Source organism: Sinocyclocheilus anshuiensis, unplaced genomic scaffold (genome assembly GCF_001515605.1).
Source record: "Sinocyclocheilus anshuiensis isolate Anshui unplaced genomic scaffold, SAMN03320099.WGS_v1.1 scaffold3, whole genome shotgun sequence".
NCBI classification, from domain to species: domain Eukaryota; kingdom Metazoa; phylum Chordata; class Actinopteri; order Cypriniformes; family Cyprinidae; genus Sinocyclocheilus; species Sinocyclocheilus anshuiensis.
In genome coordinates, this window is record NW_015548205.1 from 565,886 (window position 1) to 581,288 (window position 15,403).

The 15,403-nt window shown below is 38.0% G+C and overlaps 1 protein-coding gene across 1 annotated transcript in view; it reads left to right on the plus strand.

The window, feature by feature from the left end:
* The window catches only part of LOC107653478 (ephrin type-A receptor 5-like), a 20,910-nt gene extending 11,757 nt beyond the window's left edge, over nt 1-9,153 (plus strand). Inside the window, exon 3 of the mRNA XM_016440199.1 lies at nt 8,482-9,153. Coding sequence (XP_016295685.1) covers nt 8,482-9,153 — 672 coding nt within the window. The remainder of the gene's footprint in view (nt 1-8,481) is intronic.
* Nucleotides 9,154-15,403: the final 6,250 nt, after the last annotated feature.

The following is a 15,403-nucleotide window of genomic DNA, read 5'->3' on the forward strand; positions in this document are numbered from 1 at the left end:
TGAATCAACTTTTCTCAATCAAGATTTTCAATTAAAGGGATAGTTCACCCAAAAATGAAACTTATGTGATTTACTCACCCTCATGTTGATCCTGCATGAATTTCTTTCTTTTGTGGGACATAAGAAAACTTATTCTGAAGAATGAGTGAAACCAATTGGTCCCCATTGACTTCCATAGTATGGACAAAATGCTATGGAACTCAATGGGGACCAGCAATTGTTTGGCTACACACATTCTTTAAAATATCTTCTTTTAGTGCATTCAGGGACTGCCTTCTCCGCAAGCATTTTAGAAGATACAGTAGCATAATATTGGTCCCTAAAATGCTACCTTAAGTAGGAAGTTCACTAGATTTTGGAACAGAGCTGTTTAATAACAACAGTTTAAATTCTTGTTTGCATGATTCATGTCGGTAACGCAATTGGGTCAAATGCTCGTTTTTGAAGACTCAAAGGCTTTTGTATCTACAATCAGCAATCTGTACTGGCAGGTACATCACAAAACACCAGTGATTATCTTTTCTCCCCGGTTTGTTTGTTTCCAACCCTGGCTTCATGCTGCTTTAACCGCTGTCAGAGCGGCCCAGATTTGCCAAGTCAACGAAGCGGTTTACAGGAGCTCAGCTAAATCCGGGCTTTGTGCAGGCCTAGGGCACCTCTGGCTCACATCGTTGTCCTTTATTCCTGTCTCTTACCGAAGGGGAAAAATGCATTGACGTGATGCTCAACAGAGGAACCGATCCACCCACCCTGAAAAGTCACATTCACTCGTCCCACCACACTCTCACGCAAAGACATTCAGCCAGAATCATAGCAGGGAGTTGTTTTCAACCCTGCCTGTCAGTCATGTCCGGCTCCGCCCCCTGTGGACCCAATGACAGGGATGGCTGGGTGATGGTGATTGGTGGGTAATGAAGAGTTACTGTTTGAAAGGCAGTGGGTCATACTTGCTCGTTCTCTGCGGTGTAGCGCCGGTAATAAGCCGAGGAGGAAGTGCTCTGGGAGCTGGGGTTTGTGGGTAAATGTATGCTTATAGCACACGCTAACTCACACTGGGAGAATTGAGTGTTTTAGGGGCGTAAAGCATTGGTAAATAAGTGTGCCAAGATAGCGGAGTGAAGGGTTTAGACGGAGAGAATGAGAAAATGGAGAGGGTCTCAGTAGGGGACGGTAGGAAAGAGAGTTTGGATGATGATAGTTCACATACATTCGTATCCGGAAATGCCTGACAAGTGAACGAGCTAAGAGAAAAATAAATGATGTGGGGTTTTTTTTATATTGTTTGTTAGACTGTTTCTGACACATAATAGTAGTTGTGTACATGTAGCACTGACTGCTGTTGTTAAAGGGATAGTCTACCCAAAAATTAAAATTATGAGATCAATTACCCATGTCGTTTCAAACACCTATGACTTTTGTTTATATTGTGGTATTTTTTTTTTTTAAACAAGCTAATGAGATTTGTTGTGCATGGCAATGAAGCACATTTTAATCTCCGTTTATCACTTTGATGTGCTCTATGTGCGTTGATTAATGTTTATACAGTATGTGAATAAATGTCTAAATTAAACCTGTTCATTATACTGTATAAAGTCATTGTTTCTCTTCAGAAGACTCGGATTAAATCATTAGATTCATATGGATTATGTTTACGGTGGCTTTTTGAAATGTCAATTTTTTGGTTCCTAGACTGTTTAATGTAGGGACAGAAATCTCTCAGATTTTATTAGAAATATCTTCATTTGAGTTTCGAAGATGAATTGAAAATCTTATGGGTTTGGAATGACATGAGGGTAGATGAGTAAATCATAACAGAATTTAGATTTTTGGATGAACTGTCCCTTTAAAGTTCACACAAAAATGAAATGTCTATCACCCTTATTCCACACTTTCTTTCACAAAACACAAGGGATGTTTAGTAGACTATTAATAAGTGAGGCAAAGCGAACGCACACCTGTAGAGGTGAAAGTTGAAGGACAAAATTAAAATCTAATTGAAAGAGAACAACTGCACACTCACTTAAGCATAGGCTATTTATTAACCAACTTATAATTGGTTAATACATAGCCTATGCTTAAGTGAGTGTGCAGTTGTTCTCTTTCAATTAGTAGACTGTTAAAGCCACTCGTTTCTATACAATAAAAGGATTAATTGACCAGAGAACTTTGAAACAAAGGTTAAATATTAAGGTTAAATAACTCAAGTAGTTTCTTGTCTTTGCATTAAATGTACCATCTGGTTTTAAGCTATATTTAAAGTCAAACCTGTAAACATCCCCTTGATTTACCAGCACTAATTGGATTTGTTCCCTCACCCGAGAACTGGATCAGTGTCAGACCCAAACTTCTCATACAATTACTCTGTTTTTACACAAGCAGCATTTGAGAAGGTGTTAAGGTGGAACTCCAGCAAACTAATTGTCCACCGAATTCTAAACGTAAGAGCAGACGTGACCATTTTTACCTTTAAAATGCAAGGCTTCCAGTTTCATTTGAGTTTTTACCCTAGTGAAAAAATAATATACTTAAGCACAATTTATTCATATGTACTTTAGCTTAACTAAATGTATTTGTGACACACTATAAATTGGTATACTTAAAGTCTGTTAAAATGGAACAACCAATTTTGTACTAAATGCATTTTAGTTATGCAAAAGCAGTGCTGAAGTTCAACTAAAGTCATATTAAATATACTTGTTTGTGCTAAAGTGGAACTATTCCAAGTACACTTAAGTACACTTTAAATATCCACTCTTGTATTTAAGTTTTGAAATGCAGAATTCACTCAGCATAAACTTCAGATGTATTTTGGTGACATTACAATTGCAATTCAATTACACTGTAAGTGTTGAACATAAATTAATATTATACTAATAACAAACTAAGGTCATACTATGCTTCACTTTTAGTGACTTTAAAACACATTGCAATGGCAAGTAAACTTGAAGTGTGCTAATGGCATTGTTATTGTGTGCTGCATACCAGCTAACTCACTTATCCGGAGAACATCAGTGACACATTGGGAACAGAAATATGTACATTGAATGTAGGAAACACCAACCCGGGTCGTTGCCACACAAGCACACTCGCTTTACCAATCGTGTCACCATGCAGACATGCACCGTGCAAAGCTGGGGTTACTTTGTTTTTTTTCTATACTGTTACAAGTGCTACTATAAGCAAACAGATTTTTTCCATCAGTGACAGCACAAATTATATGGATTTAAAGACTGTGAAACGCCGAGAAAAGTCTTAATATAGGTGCAGTACGCGTCAAAATAAATGTGAAATGGCCTGTATAGAATACAAAAGTGTGTTAAAACTGAAGTTGCCAGCAGACACAACATTAAATATCCTCTGCAGAATCTTTTGCTTCCCTTTTACCTGACATGATCTGCCATTAACGCTGCAGCAAGCAATTGCATAAACGCATTACGCTTCCGATTGATTTGTGACGCATGAATTGAAATTATTTTAATACGTTTTACATTGTTACTTTTCATGCAGTTAATGTCTCTGAATTTATTTGATATTTTAACTTTTCGTGTCATTTTGAAGGCTGGTCAGGACAATTTGAATAATTTGTTTAATAATTCATAGTATTTTGACAGCTCGAAGGGCTGCTGTCACATTTCAAAGTACAACAGGCCATTAAAGAACCATTGATGAAATACTGTAAGTGTATTAGTACAGGTGCATTGTAGTGTATTAGGAATACACTAAAGTACACTAAACACTAAAGTGCACTAAAGTAACACTTCTGATGGAATATGTGAATTTCATTCACCATTTAAAACTGACTATATATATATATATATATATATATATATATTTGTAATTACATATCTTTACTTTTGTAACTACTTTCTATATTTATGTAAAGCTGCTTTGCAAACCAAAAATATGAAAAACACTACAGAAATAAATTTGAAGTGTTGTTAATTTATTTAAAGTAGTTTTATTTATTTATTTATTTATTTGTTTGTTTGTTTGTTTGTTTATTTATTTTGTGCTCAGAGAACACCGTTATGAAAATCACTTTTAACAGGTTTCAAGCATGTTGTAGATGGAATTAAGAACCTAGCCAGTGTACTTTCTTAAAGATTAATATATATTTCATCCTTCCCCACTGCATTTGTAAAGGTTTACTATTTTAAAAATGAATGAATGAATAGTGCACTAAGTCTGTGCTTGATGGAAGCATGAAATAACTACATTTTACAGTGCATTTTCAGTTAGTAGACATGTCAATCTATTTTTAGTATACTTATCATGAAAGAAATATATTTTAAATACAATTCTGTATTAGGGTAGTTATTGCACATGCATGAAAATAGCTTCTGTGTAGAAAACAACAATAACAAGAGACTGCATTGTATGTGTCCTTCATAGAGAAGGTATTCCCTTAATGCATCACAACAATTTATAACAAAACAAACTGATTATAAACAGTTACCGAGACATACTGTTAAAATAGTTCAGTGTAGTTACAAATGTAGTATGTTTCTTAAGATTTGTGTATGTTTTCATGCTGTTTGGAGTGTTACTGTTAGTTTAGCATCATGCTAACCGTAACTGTTGAAATCAATGAGTTGATTCTGCATGGTATGTGTACATTCCAAATCAGTCACAAAGAATTATTTTCAGAATCGTTCTTTATGTAACAAACAATGGCTTTGTGGGTTGTCAGAATTTTAAGAAATGGTCTGCATTAGCATGCACTAGCATACTAGGGCCACCAAATAGGGTTTGGTGGCTGATGTCCAGGTGTGTCATTTCAATCTTTGGCTTGATATGATTCATGTCATCATTTCACAGACGTGACACACATCCTTGTGCAATCTCCCTTCTCAATGTGTTTTTGTAATGAACGCCTTTTCGAATTATCTATTCGTCTTCATCCATGTGTCAGAAATGTTGTCGCCCCAGAGTGCCTGGTATGAGAGGTTAAAACGAATATCCAAACGCCCTTGGATATCTGCATGATCCAAATTCGCACAGGCACATTTTCGTTTCAAATGGCGGCTTTCCCTAAATTGCAGCTTTGCCAATGCAATTTACCAGATCGTGGCCATACTGACTCATATTCGAGAAATCTGTGACACACACTTTTCTGTGTCATTCTGGTCCTGATGCATCACCACAGGGCTCTTTGCTAAATATGATCACCTCGAGTAAAATTCAGATGGTAATATGGACGTTTGGCTGATTGGAATGAAATTAAAATGTGCCATGAATGTCCTTTGAGTGTGAGGAAGAGAAAAGGGAAGAGCGGTAATGGTACAGTGAAATGGATGCTCCAGCTTTTCAAATGAGATGTGCTTAAGCTGTGACTTTGAAACTGGATTCAGCTCATGTCGGAATTTTATGAAAGATACAAAACAGTGTATATAAATCTTTTCATGACAATATTATACCTTAGTGGCACATTGAATAAAAGAAGCAATCCATAGGTTTCTTAGGTGCAGAACAACTTTGAACCCATTTCAGAGAATTCATAATCGACTAAAGGTGCTTTGAATGAATATTCATGGTTATTGAATGGTTCATTAAACCAATTAATTATTGAATGTGCTTAAATGTGCTTTCCATAGCATAGATACTAATTTCTTAGTTAAAATCGTGTTAATATTTACCTGTAACTGAAGAATATTCAGTATGCTCTGTTGTGTACTGCATATTTTGACAAATGGAGTAATGAGCTTTATAAGCTTATGAAAAAGAAGTGCATAACTGTATTAAATTATTTTTTTGTATTAAATTAATTATTGTATTGCACTTGTAGTGTACTTCAAATTTAAAAAGCATAAATACATAAATAAGACCACTTAAGTGTACTTAGAATACATACTTTCATGACTGTTTCTTATCACACTTAAGTACACTTTTAAAAAGTACACTTTGTAATAATGTCAAATTAAACGTTTTTCTTCGCAGTACATTTTAATTCAGTGCATCTTTAAAATAGTACACTTATTTTAATGTGTTGACTAGCATACTACTTAATAATACTTATCATAATTTTACCTGTAATGTGTTTTTCAATATTACATTGAAAGTAAATATATTTTAAATGTAATGAATTGCGGCTTCATCTTTACAAATGTCTAATTACAGATGCATTTAAATATATGACATACAAGTTTCAGTAGAAATCACATCAAAGTATATTTTAGTTTACCATAAATGCTTGTCAGTACATTCAGGAGTAACACTTTAACTATATTTCAAGAGACAATAGAAATAATTATGAAATTACATGTTAAATTAACTTACATCCTAATGTGACTCAAAAAATCACTCTAAAGTTCAGCTAATTATATTTAATATAAATTTAAACTATAATACATTTAATTGCAATTAACATGCAGTTAAGTGCTTGAAAACATTACATTCAGTTCACACTTAACTTTAATTCAGCTACGAGGTCATGCTGTGATGCATCGATCTTCTGTTGGTCACACGAAATGCAAAACTTGTTCACATTAGCTTGCGTTTCACTCACGTCTTGCATTCGCATGCGTATGGAAGTCAATTAAACGAAAAGTGCAGTGTGACCACACCTTAAGTGAGACTAAATATAGGCAATACGTTTTCAGTGTGTGAACTGCGAGACTCACACTGTTAGCACACACTGAATGACTCCCAGCGGTCCAGACTTCAGTTCTTTACTGTCCACACAGCTCACAATCGCTCATATTCAGAGAGCATCAGGCAGAGGTAATACAAGGCCTCGGGAGGGTCTCTCTGGTCATTGACCGTGCGTTTGAAGAGCGCTGAAGGGCCGCTCGGGCCCTCAGGGTGCATTCTGAGGTCTTGCTTTGTTAACTGCCATGTTACAAGCCTCCTGACTGCGTAGATTATAGCTGGCAGATTGTTTTTCCAATCTCTCTGCCACCTGATGTATTGTTATTGAGCGTCTCTATGGACAGCAAAACATTCAGCCATATTTTGTTAGATGTGGCGGTTGTGGTGTGTGAATGGTGCTTCAGGGGTTATCGTGCTATTATGTTACAGTACACATGCATAACATTCCCTAACATGCTTATAATGCATAAGTAATCAGTACGGTGTTCAATGGAATTTTACTGGCAAAATGTTTATTGTTGTGTGTAAATGTGGACCTGTATTTGGGATGGGGCCCTCTTCTGCAGTGGTTCCCAACCCTGTTCCTGCAGTATCCCCAACAGTAGATATTTAGGACGTCACTTTTATCTGTCACACCCATTTTAAGCCTTGGTTACGTTTACATGACAACGATTGTAGTAAAAATGGAAATATTTTTATTTTTTTTTTATTTTGGAAAAGTTTTGCGTGCAGACGATACTGCATCATTCATGCCAGGCCAGTAGTTGACTAACTACTCTAATGAAAAATGAAAAATTTTATGAAAAAAATACGCACCTATGCACATATCTAAAAATCTGAACTTGTAATACAAATTCATAATTTTATAGTTTACACAGAGATGATAACGACATTGTTTTCAAAAACTTTGCACTTTGAAACCCATTTTCAAAGCATTTTCAGGCTCCCAAAACGCCACTTTTGTGTCAATTAAAGGCCAACACGCATAAAAAGTTGTTTGTTTTTAGTTGAAAATGGTGTCACGTAAGCACTGCCTTGCAGGGCTGTAGTGGGGGTTCGCGGAGCCCTGGTGCAGGTTGTTCCCATGGGCCCTGTTTGAAATTCTCTTCTCTTCTACATGGAGGTTCACTGAGGTTCTATCAGAACTATTATTGTCAGAGCCATAGCCTTGTGGAAAGTGCTCCGAAAGATAGTGTAACAGCCATAGACTGTAAAAAACATGGACGTAGTGTCCGTGACGTCACTCGTAGGTTTCTGAAGAGCGTTTTTGAAGCTCAAAGTGGGCGAAGCTTGCCGTCGCCATCTTGGCAACGCGTCACCGCGTGTCACTCCCGGATAATCGAAAATGGGCGAAGAGGCGGGAGCTGGTTGCTGTAACCACGCCCACCTAGCTCGACGGTGGTGACAGCAGTGGCAATCCACCTGTCACTCAAGTGGCCACGCCCTTAATTATGCAGAACTTAAAGGCTTAATATAATTTAAACGGATGAGTTATAAAAAAAATCACCCCCCTCACATTTGTCATGAAGGGCAAAATTAGTTATATAGATCAAAACCAATTTTTGTACCAGGCTGTAAACGTTTTTTTTTCTGTTGTAAAGTTGGACATTTTAACATGGGGAGTCTATGGGACTGACTCCCTTTTGGAGCCATCCTCTAGCGGCCAGTCGATGAATTGCAGTTTTAGTCACTTCCATGTTGGTTTCAAGAGAGAGAGCGGGAGGCTGCCACTTGAGCGACGAGAGTTTGACTTCTGACTCGTGGTCCTTTCCTTGTCCCACTCCCCTCACCTATCGTTTCCTGTCTTTGCTTGACTGTCCTCTCATAAGAACCTCCAAACATGAATGAAACATTGACTCTTTTTGATCTGCTTTTTTTCTCCTTGTATTTCAGTGGGAAGAAATCGGAGAGGTGGACGAGAACTATGCGCCCATCCACACGTACCAGGTGTGTAAGGTGATGGAGCACAACCAGAACAACTGGTTGCAGACAAACTTTATATTAAACCAAGGTGCCCAGCGAGTGTTCGTGGAGCTCAAGTTCACTCTACGGGACTGCAACAGTCTCCCCGGAGGTCTGGGCACATGCAAGGAGACGTTCAATGTCTACTGTTACGAAACCAATGACGAGGAGAGGAGGAATATTCGGGAAAGCCGATACACGAAGATCGACACCATCGCGGCCGACGAGAGCTTCACGGAGCTTGATCTCGGAGACAGAGTCATGAAGCTGAACACGGAAGTTCGGGATCTGGGTCCGTTGACCAAGAAAGGCTTCTACCTGGCTTTCCAAGACCTGGGCGCGTGTATCGCGCTCGTGTCCGTCCGTGTCTTCTACAAAAAGTGTCCTTTTGTGGTCAGGAATTTGGCCCTCTTCCCGGATACTATAACTGGGGCAGATTCCTCCCAGCTTCTGGAGGTGTCAGGGACCTGCGTCAACAACTCGGTAGCTGATGAACTTCCCAGAATGCATTGCAGCGCGGAGGGGGAGTGGCTGGTGCCCATTGGGAGGTGCATGTGCCAGGCGGGCCATGAGGAAGTTAATGGCTCCTGTCAAGGTTGGTGAATATCTTCATTATTATGCAAATGCGAATGCTGCCGATGCCACACATGTGTGACGTATCCCCTTGAACTGCATCTCTGAATGTCACACACACTGATGAGAACCTGACCTCTTTGTGTGGTACGGGCAGACTGTGACATTCATTTGACAATCTAGTGATTTTACAGTTTTCATATTATGGCAGGAGTTTATATTTAAGATGTGTATAATGGTTGTGTGTATATTTAAGGTACTTAGAGCACTCGGCAGGTATTTAGGATGCTTTCTCAGGCTGGTTAGAAGGATTTACGTGACTCAATGCTGAGAGGCGGTGCTAATCATGGAGGAAATGCTAGAAGTGGGTTGGTAGTGTAACAGCTTTCAGAAAGTGTAAGAATGACAGATGATTCACTGAGTTTAACAATACAATGAACCTAACTGGCTATATTGTTGAGTCTGTTGTTTTAAATGACTCAATTTATTTACACTGCAACAAACTTGCATTGAGACAATCTAGTTTGAAGGTTATGTGAAGCAAAATGTCTGTGCCTCACAAATAATAACTTTTGACAGGAAAGTTTTCTTTTTAGTTACTGTAGGTGGGATCAGTGTGTCTCTCAGAAAACTTTATATATATATATATATATATATATATACTGTATATAGTACCCATAAATCAATTAAAGAGTTACAAACAAACAAACTGACAATAAATAAATCTAATTAACAAAATCAAATAAAAAAAGGAAAATTGATTAAATTAAACACTACATGTGCTCTACAATATAAATGAAAACAAAATCTAATTATGAATTAATCATAATTATTAATCATTTTTATTATTAAATAAATTAGTCCTGATTAGTTGATCCAAGTGGCCTCAAATAACTTGTTGCTACAGAGGGTACCATATCATTGATAGCCTGACCATTGGCCATTTTTTCCCCCTCTCTCTTTAGTAGCAGTTTTCTACAGTACATTGTTTGGATGCCGTGCAAAAAAAAAAAAAAAAAAAGTTAATGTTGCCCTCAAATCTTTGTTCTTCTAAATACTTTAACCTTTCTGTTTTTCCTTGTCAGCATCAAGTAAAGTTGGTAAATATCCTGCATTCTGTCTTTTATTTCTGTTGCAGGACAATGAAAGTACTGTTGATTTTCATGCATTTGCTTTTTTCACCATCCTATTTGAAATGCACATGGGTAGCAGATTGTTTCATCTCAGAAACTGACATTTCAGAGGAAATGTTGTTTCACAGAGCAGTTAAAATCATCCAACTGTAATTTCCTTAGTGTTCAGTTAGATTTTGGCTTAATCAGCTTTGGTTTGGTCTGGTCTTTATTAATAAATAAATTACATTATGCTCCTCTGATAAACCTGCCATATGACTTTTTCAAAAGACTTGAAATATAATGTGCTATGCACAAATTGTATGGACTACGATAGTTTATCGCTGTTTTTTCTGGAACTTGACATTATGAATTGTTGTCATGGAAAATATCAACATAAAGATTCTTCTTATCCTACTGAATAAAGTACAGTTTTGGAACAGCATATAGTTAAACAGTAACACAATTTTTATTTCGAGCTAGTTTACATTTTAATCATTACCCTACCAGTTTTAAATGGGGTGCCGTTTTCTTTGTCATTTATGTCTTAGTTTTGATGGCTTTACCCAACCCCCATCCACACCACTGGAGCCCAGAGGATATAATGATGGTTTGGATAGAGGAGACAGGAAGTGATCGAGGGGTCCACGCTCCAGTGCTGGAAGAGGGCAGTGTGTCCTGTGAATTAAACAGTGCCTTCATCCTCCTCCTCCTCTCCTCAGATTGCTTCCTTTGTCTGCTGCCAGAGTTACCGCTTTGCGATAAGGATTCTTTTTGAGTGCATTGTGATATTTCTGTGCAAAATTAATTTCCATTGAGCTGTCCTGAGGGAATGTCCAGTGCCTCTGCAATGGAAGCCTTACAGGGAGTTGGTTTGTGCAGTTGGCCAGGTTTCCGAGCAGACCAGGCAACAAAGTGTCGGAAACGCTTTCAGGGCTTTTGTCTGGAAGATGGGCTGCAATTCAGTTGGCAAAATGGTACAATGAGTAGTCAGAGCCGTGGGCGTGGGTGTACAATGCTGTTCCTATTCAGATGTTTCGTGCAGGCAATTATAAAATTAATGTAAACATGACAGTCACCTGAGATAAAGAGGAAAGGGGCAGTCTGGCTGCTCTTTAGGGAGACACGCTGAATACATTCAGTTTGTCACACAAACAAGGACATTTTATCAGAGCAGAATAGAAATGAAGCTGAGGTTGATGGCTTAGATGAGAGTTTGTACCTCTTGCAATTAGAATATAATAAATCTTATGAGTTAAACTACAACAGCTTGTGCAATTGCCCAGCAGAAAAGGCTTTAAGGCCCGTTCACACCAAGAACACTAACTGTAGTGATAACTATCTTAGCCTTCACACCAACAGACAATCTGAAAACGCTCTGAAAGTGATTCCAATTATATCTTTCCTCTGTGTCATTATATTTAATGTTGTAGAGTCTGCTCTTCTCTTAAATTGTGGTCAGATTAGTGAATTTGGAGGGCAAAAAAGGTTGATTGTCTATCGACAAAATTGTTACGATCACTTTCAAACCTGTGCAGGAAAAAAATTGTGCAGAAATCCAGCTAATGTGAATTCCAAATGAAACGACTGGATTTCGCCTGCAAAAATATTCACCAAACAGTGTTAAACGTGACTGCACCTTTAAATTTAGAACAATTTTACAACTTTGTGGTTGTATTTACTGTTCTTGGCGTGAACTTGCCTTTAGACAATTACATTTTAAATAAATTAACTTTAATTTGTGCTCATAGTTGTGATTAGTGTAGAGTCAAGCATCCTTTTGCCTTCATAAATGTAGGACACATTTTGTCTCGCGTTGCAAGACTTTTGACTTGTGACATGAAGTCTGGTCTACATCATGTCGTATTCTGGCCAATAACCACCCACTTGGACAAGACATGTGACCGACATGTTAAGTGATCGATTTAAAAAAAATTATATTTATACATTAATATGAAAACCAAATTAAAAGACCAACGTGGGGGAAAAATGAATTCATACGATGCAGCTAGTTACAGAAAACATACTTAAAAAAGTTGTGTATTTAGCCAATCAGGGGAACGTTTCTCAAAAGCATTGTTTGCCAGTTATGGTCGGAAGTTCCTTCATTACAAAACAGTCCCAATGAATGTTCAGAACTACAGCTCTCAACCTGTTAGAAGCAGTTTCTTGTTAATATGACATGTGGACTTTAATAGATCATGCACTCGAGCCAAATAAGCAAATGAACATGTAGTGCAATCTACTGTATATACATACACGCATTATATTCCATGTTTATAACTCTTTGACATGTACGATCACACCGGTGTGATTAGAAAGATCAGTGTGTCACGTGATCAACTGCTGAATTCAAATCTGCTGTCACGCTTTGGCTGGCGCTGAGCCAGAGACGGACACGCTGAGCTCGTGTCATATTATCACAACTATTCAGTGCTGTCAATAATGCTTATTTTAGGTTTCAGACATTTGAAGCAAGTACTAGCAAAAATACATTCATGTCAAATGTAGGCTTACAACAAGTGTTAGGGGCTTCTACACCATTCCTATTCACCTATCATTTCCTCTGATTTAGGCTTATGGGTAGGGCTAGGTTTAGGGGTAGATATAGGGTTAGGACTATGTTTTTTTGGACAGAAATGTTGTTCTAGGATCAACAAAACATGTTGATCCAGGAACATGTCTTAGGCCGTGTGTCCACAAAAGCGTGTTTAGCCAGCTGTAAAACGCCAGTAGCTCTGCTGAAAACGCCTAGCTGTGAGCGCTTGAGAGTGCAGCGCTTTTTTTTTGTTGAGTTGAGACGCTTTGGCTGCTATGATACGGAATATCCGCGGAAGGGTAACTAGTATCTGATTTTGTAGATCGTTTATTTATGAATATACAAATGTTGACACAATATAAAATACTTGCTCTGGCCCTTGTTTTAAATGATTTTGTTCTGTTGTTGTGCTTCTTGTTGTCGTCTGTTGCTGTTGTAGAAGAATGATGTGGCGGTTGGTCGGTGTGGAATTAGTCCCGCCCCTCCTCCACTGTGATTGGTCAAAGTTGAACATGTAATGTAATATTGCCATGTCCTCTTAAAATCCTCAATGCATGTCAGACAAAATATTATTAAAGTAGTGGAGACGGAAGGGAAAGGAATCTGCTGTCTCGTTGTACCCATATCACACACGGCTGAACTGAGAATTCATGTAATTTGCACCAAAATTAAATGCCATTCCATGTCTTATGCAAATGAACAGTGGTGAACATAAACTAATTGGCAAAGACTGTCCTGCCAGGCCTGTGGAGGTGTGAGTGAGGGAGAGAAGCACAGAGAGAGATGGACTGGAGTACAGGAGGGTGGTGGATGGGATGGTGTTCGGCTCTCTGTGGGATTGAGTCAGCTCTCCGGGCCGGGAGCTTTCTGAAAGAGCTGGATCTCCACTGATCTGACTCTGTTTTCATTCCTGTCAGCCGTTAGTGCTGCAGATGTCAAACTCGATCCAGTCACTTGCTACATACCAAGGGACTGAGCTACTGTGGAAATGTACCAAAGACAAAGATGTTTTGGAGAGCACATCATGCTAACAGCATCGGGAAACAAGTACTGGCTGGGCTTTAGTGAAATGTGGAAGGTGTTATTTCCACTGTAAGAAAACTTCATGAGTTGTTACAGATTTTCAGAGGAATGGCTCACCCGAAAATGAAAATGTGGCATTATTTAGCCATCCTCATGTCATTCCAAATACATATGACTTTATGTGTCTTCGTGACACACAGTAGAAGGAATTTTGAAGAATATTCACACTCTAATATGTCTGTATTTATTTATTTTTAATGGAACTGAACAGCATGGACACAGCATAAACATCTTTTGTGTTCCATGGAAGAAAGTGATTTGGAACGTCATCAGGGCAAGTAAATCACAACAGAATATTCTATTTTGGATAAATTATTATTCGTATTTTTCATATCAGATTCAGATGACAATTTCCCAATCTATTGTGGCATGTAATGTCATAGAAATATAGAGACCAAATTAGTGATTGATTTATTTCAATGCACTGTTCATAAACGGCTTGCTACTTCAGTAGGATGGTAATTTTATAGTGATTGACTGCACTTTCCTGTGCCGTCAGTGTGAGAATTTAATAGGGTTTTTTTATGGGCTCATTTGTAAGCCGTTCTATCTGTGATTTCACCCATTGCAGTGCAGAAATCTCGCTCTGAAAGCAGTACGTATCTTCTTGAGAGCTAGGAAATGATAGCTTCATCCAGAAAGTCTTCTCACCCCGTCTGTGGGCCCTGCTGGCAAAAGAAGCCCAGCTTCACAGACACAAGTGAAAATGACACAGCCTGAGCCGTCCACACTCGCTGCTGTGCGTGAAGCCACCCAGGTTGTGTTTAATTCAGCATTTCCTCCTGCACACCATGTGTGGTTCATGCCATTCTACAGTTACTTCACAATCTTGTTTGTCAACGGTTGCAGGCATTTCACAGGTCAGACGTGTCTAACATGTCCGTGGTTTGATTTGTAATATTTTTAGATGGCAGTTATGTGTGGAATAAGCGTTTTTGATGTGATTATGTGTGGGTGAACATTGATCTGAGTAGACTGAAGTGTGGTGTGTAGGTTGTTCTTGAGCAAACTAGGTCTGCATTGACACTAAAGAAATGCAAGGTCTTTGGAGGTTATTTTGGAGTTGCAGTCAAATGCAAATCAAGCACAGGTTTTGCCTTATTCAAACACACTGAGAAGCTATTGCTGTTTACATATATGTTTCAATGACTTTTGTTCTTTTTTTTTTTTTTTCAAAAACATCACCATAATATAATTTTCTTCGTTATTACTATTATTATTATTTGTATTATACTTTTTAAATTTTATAAATTGCAATTACTGGAGGGTTTTACGACCCTTTGTCTCTAAGCATGGTATTTCGCATATGTAATTTGCTTGGGTGTTGATGAAAGATTACTGAAGGTTCTTAGAACACTAATATGTTGCATAGGTATAAACGTACAATATACACTCTCAATTAGATCATCCAAATACGAATTCATAGAGACCAAACATGGCAGGATTACATATAGGCAGGATGACAGGAATGGGTTCCATCATAAGCATGCATAAAATAGTCTAAAAATATCAAAGACAACATACACCATGACCTGAAGGATACACT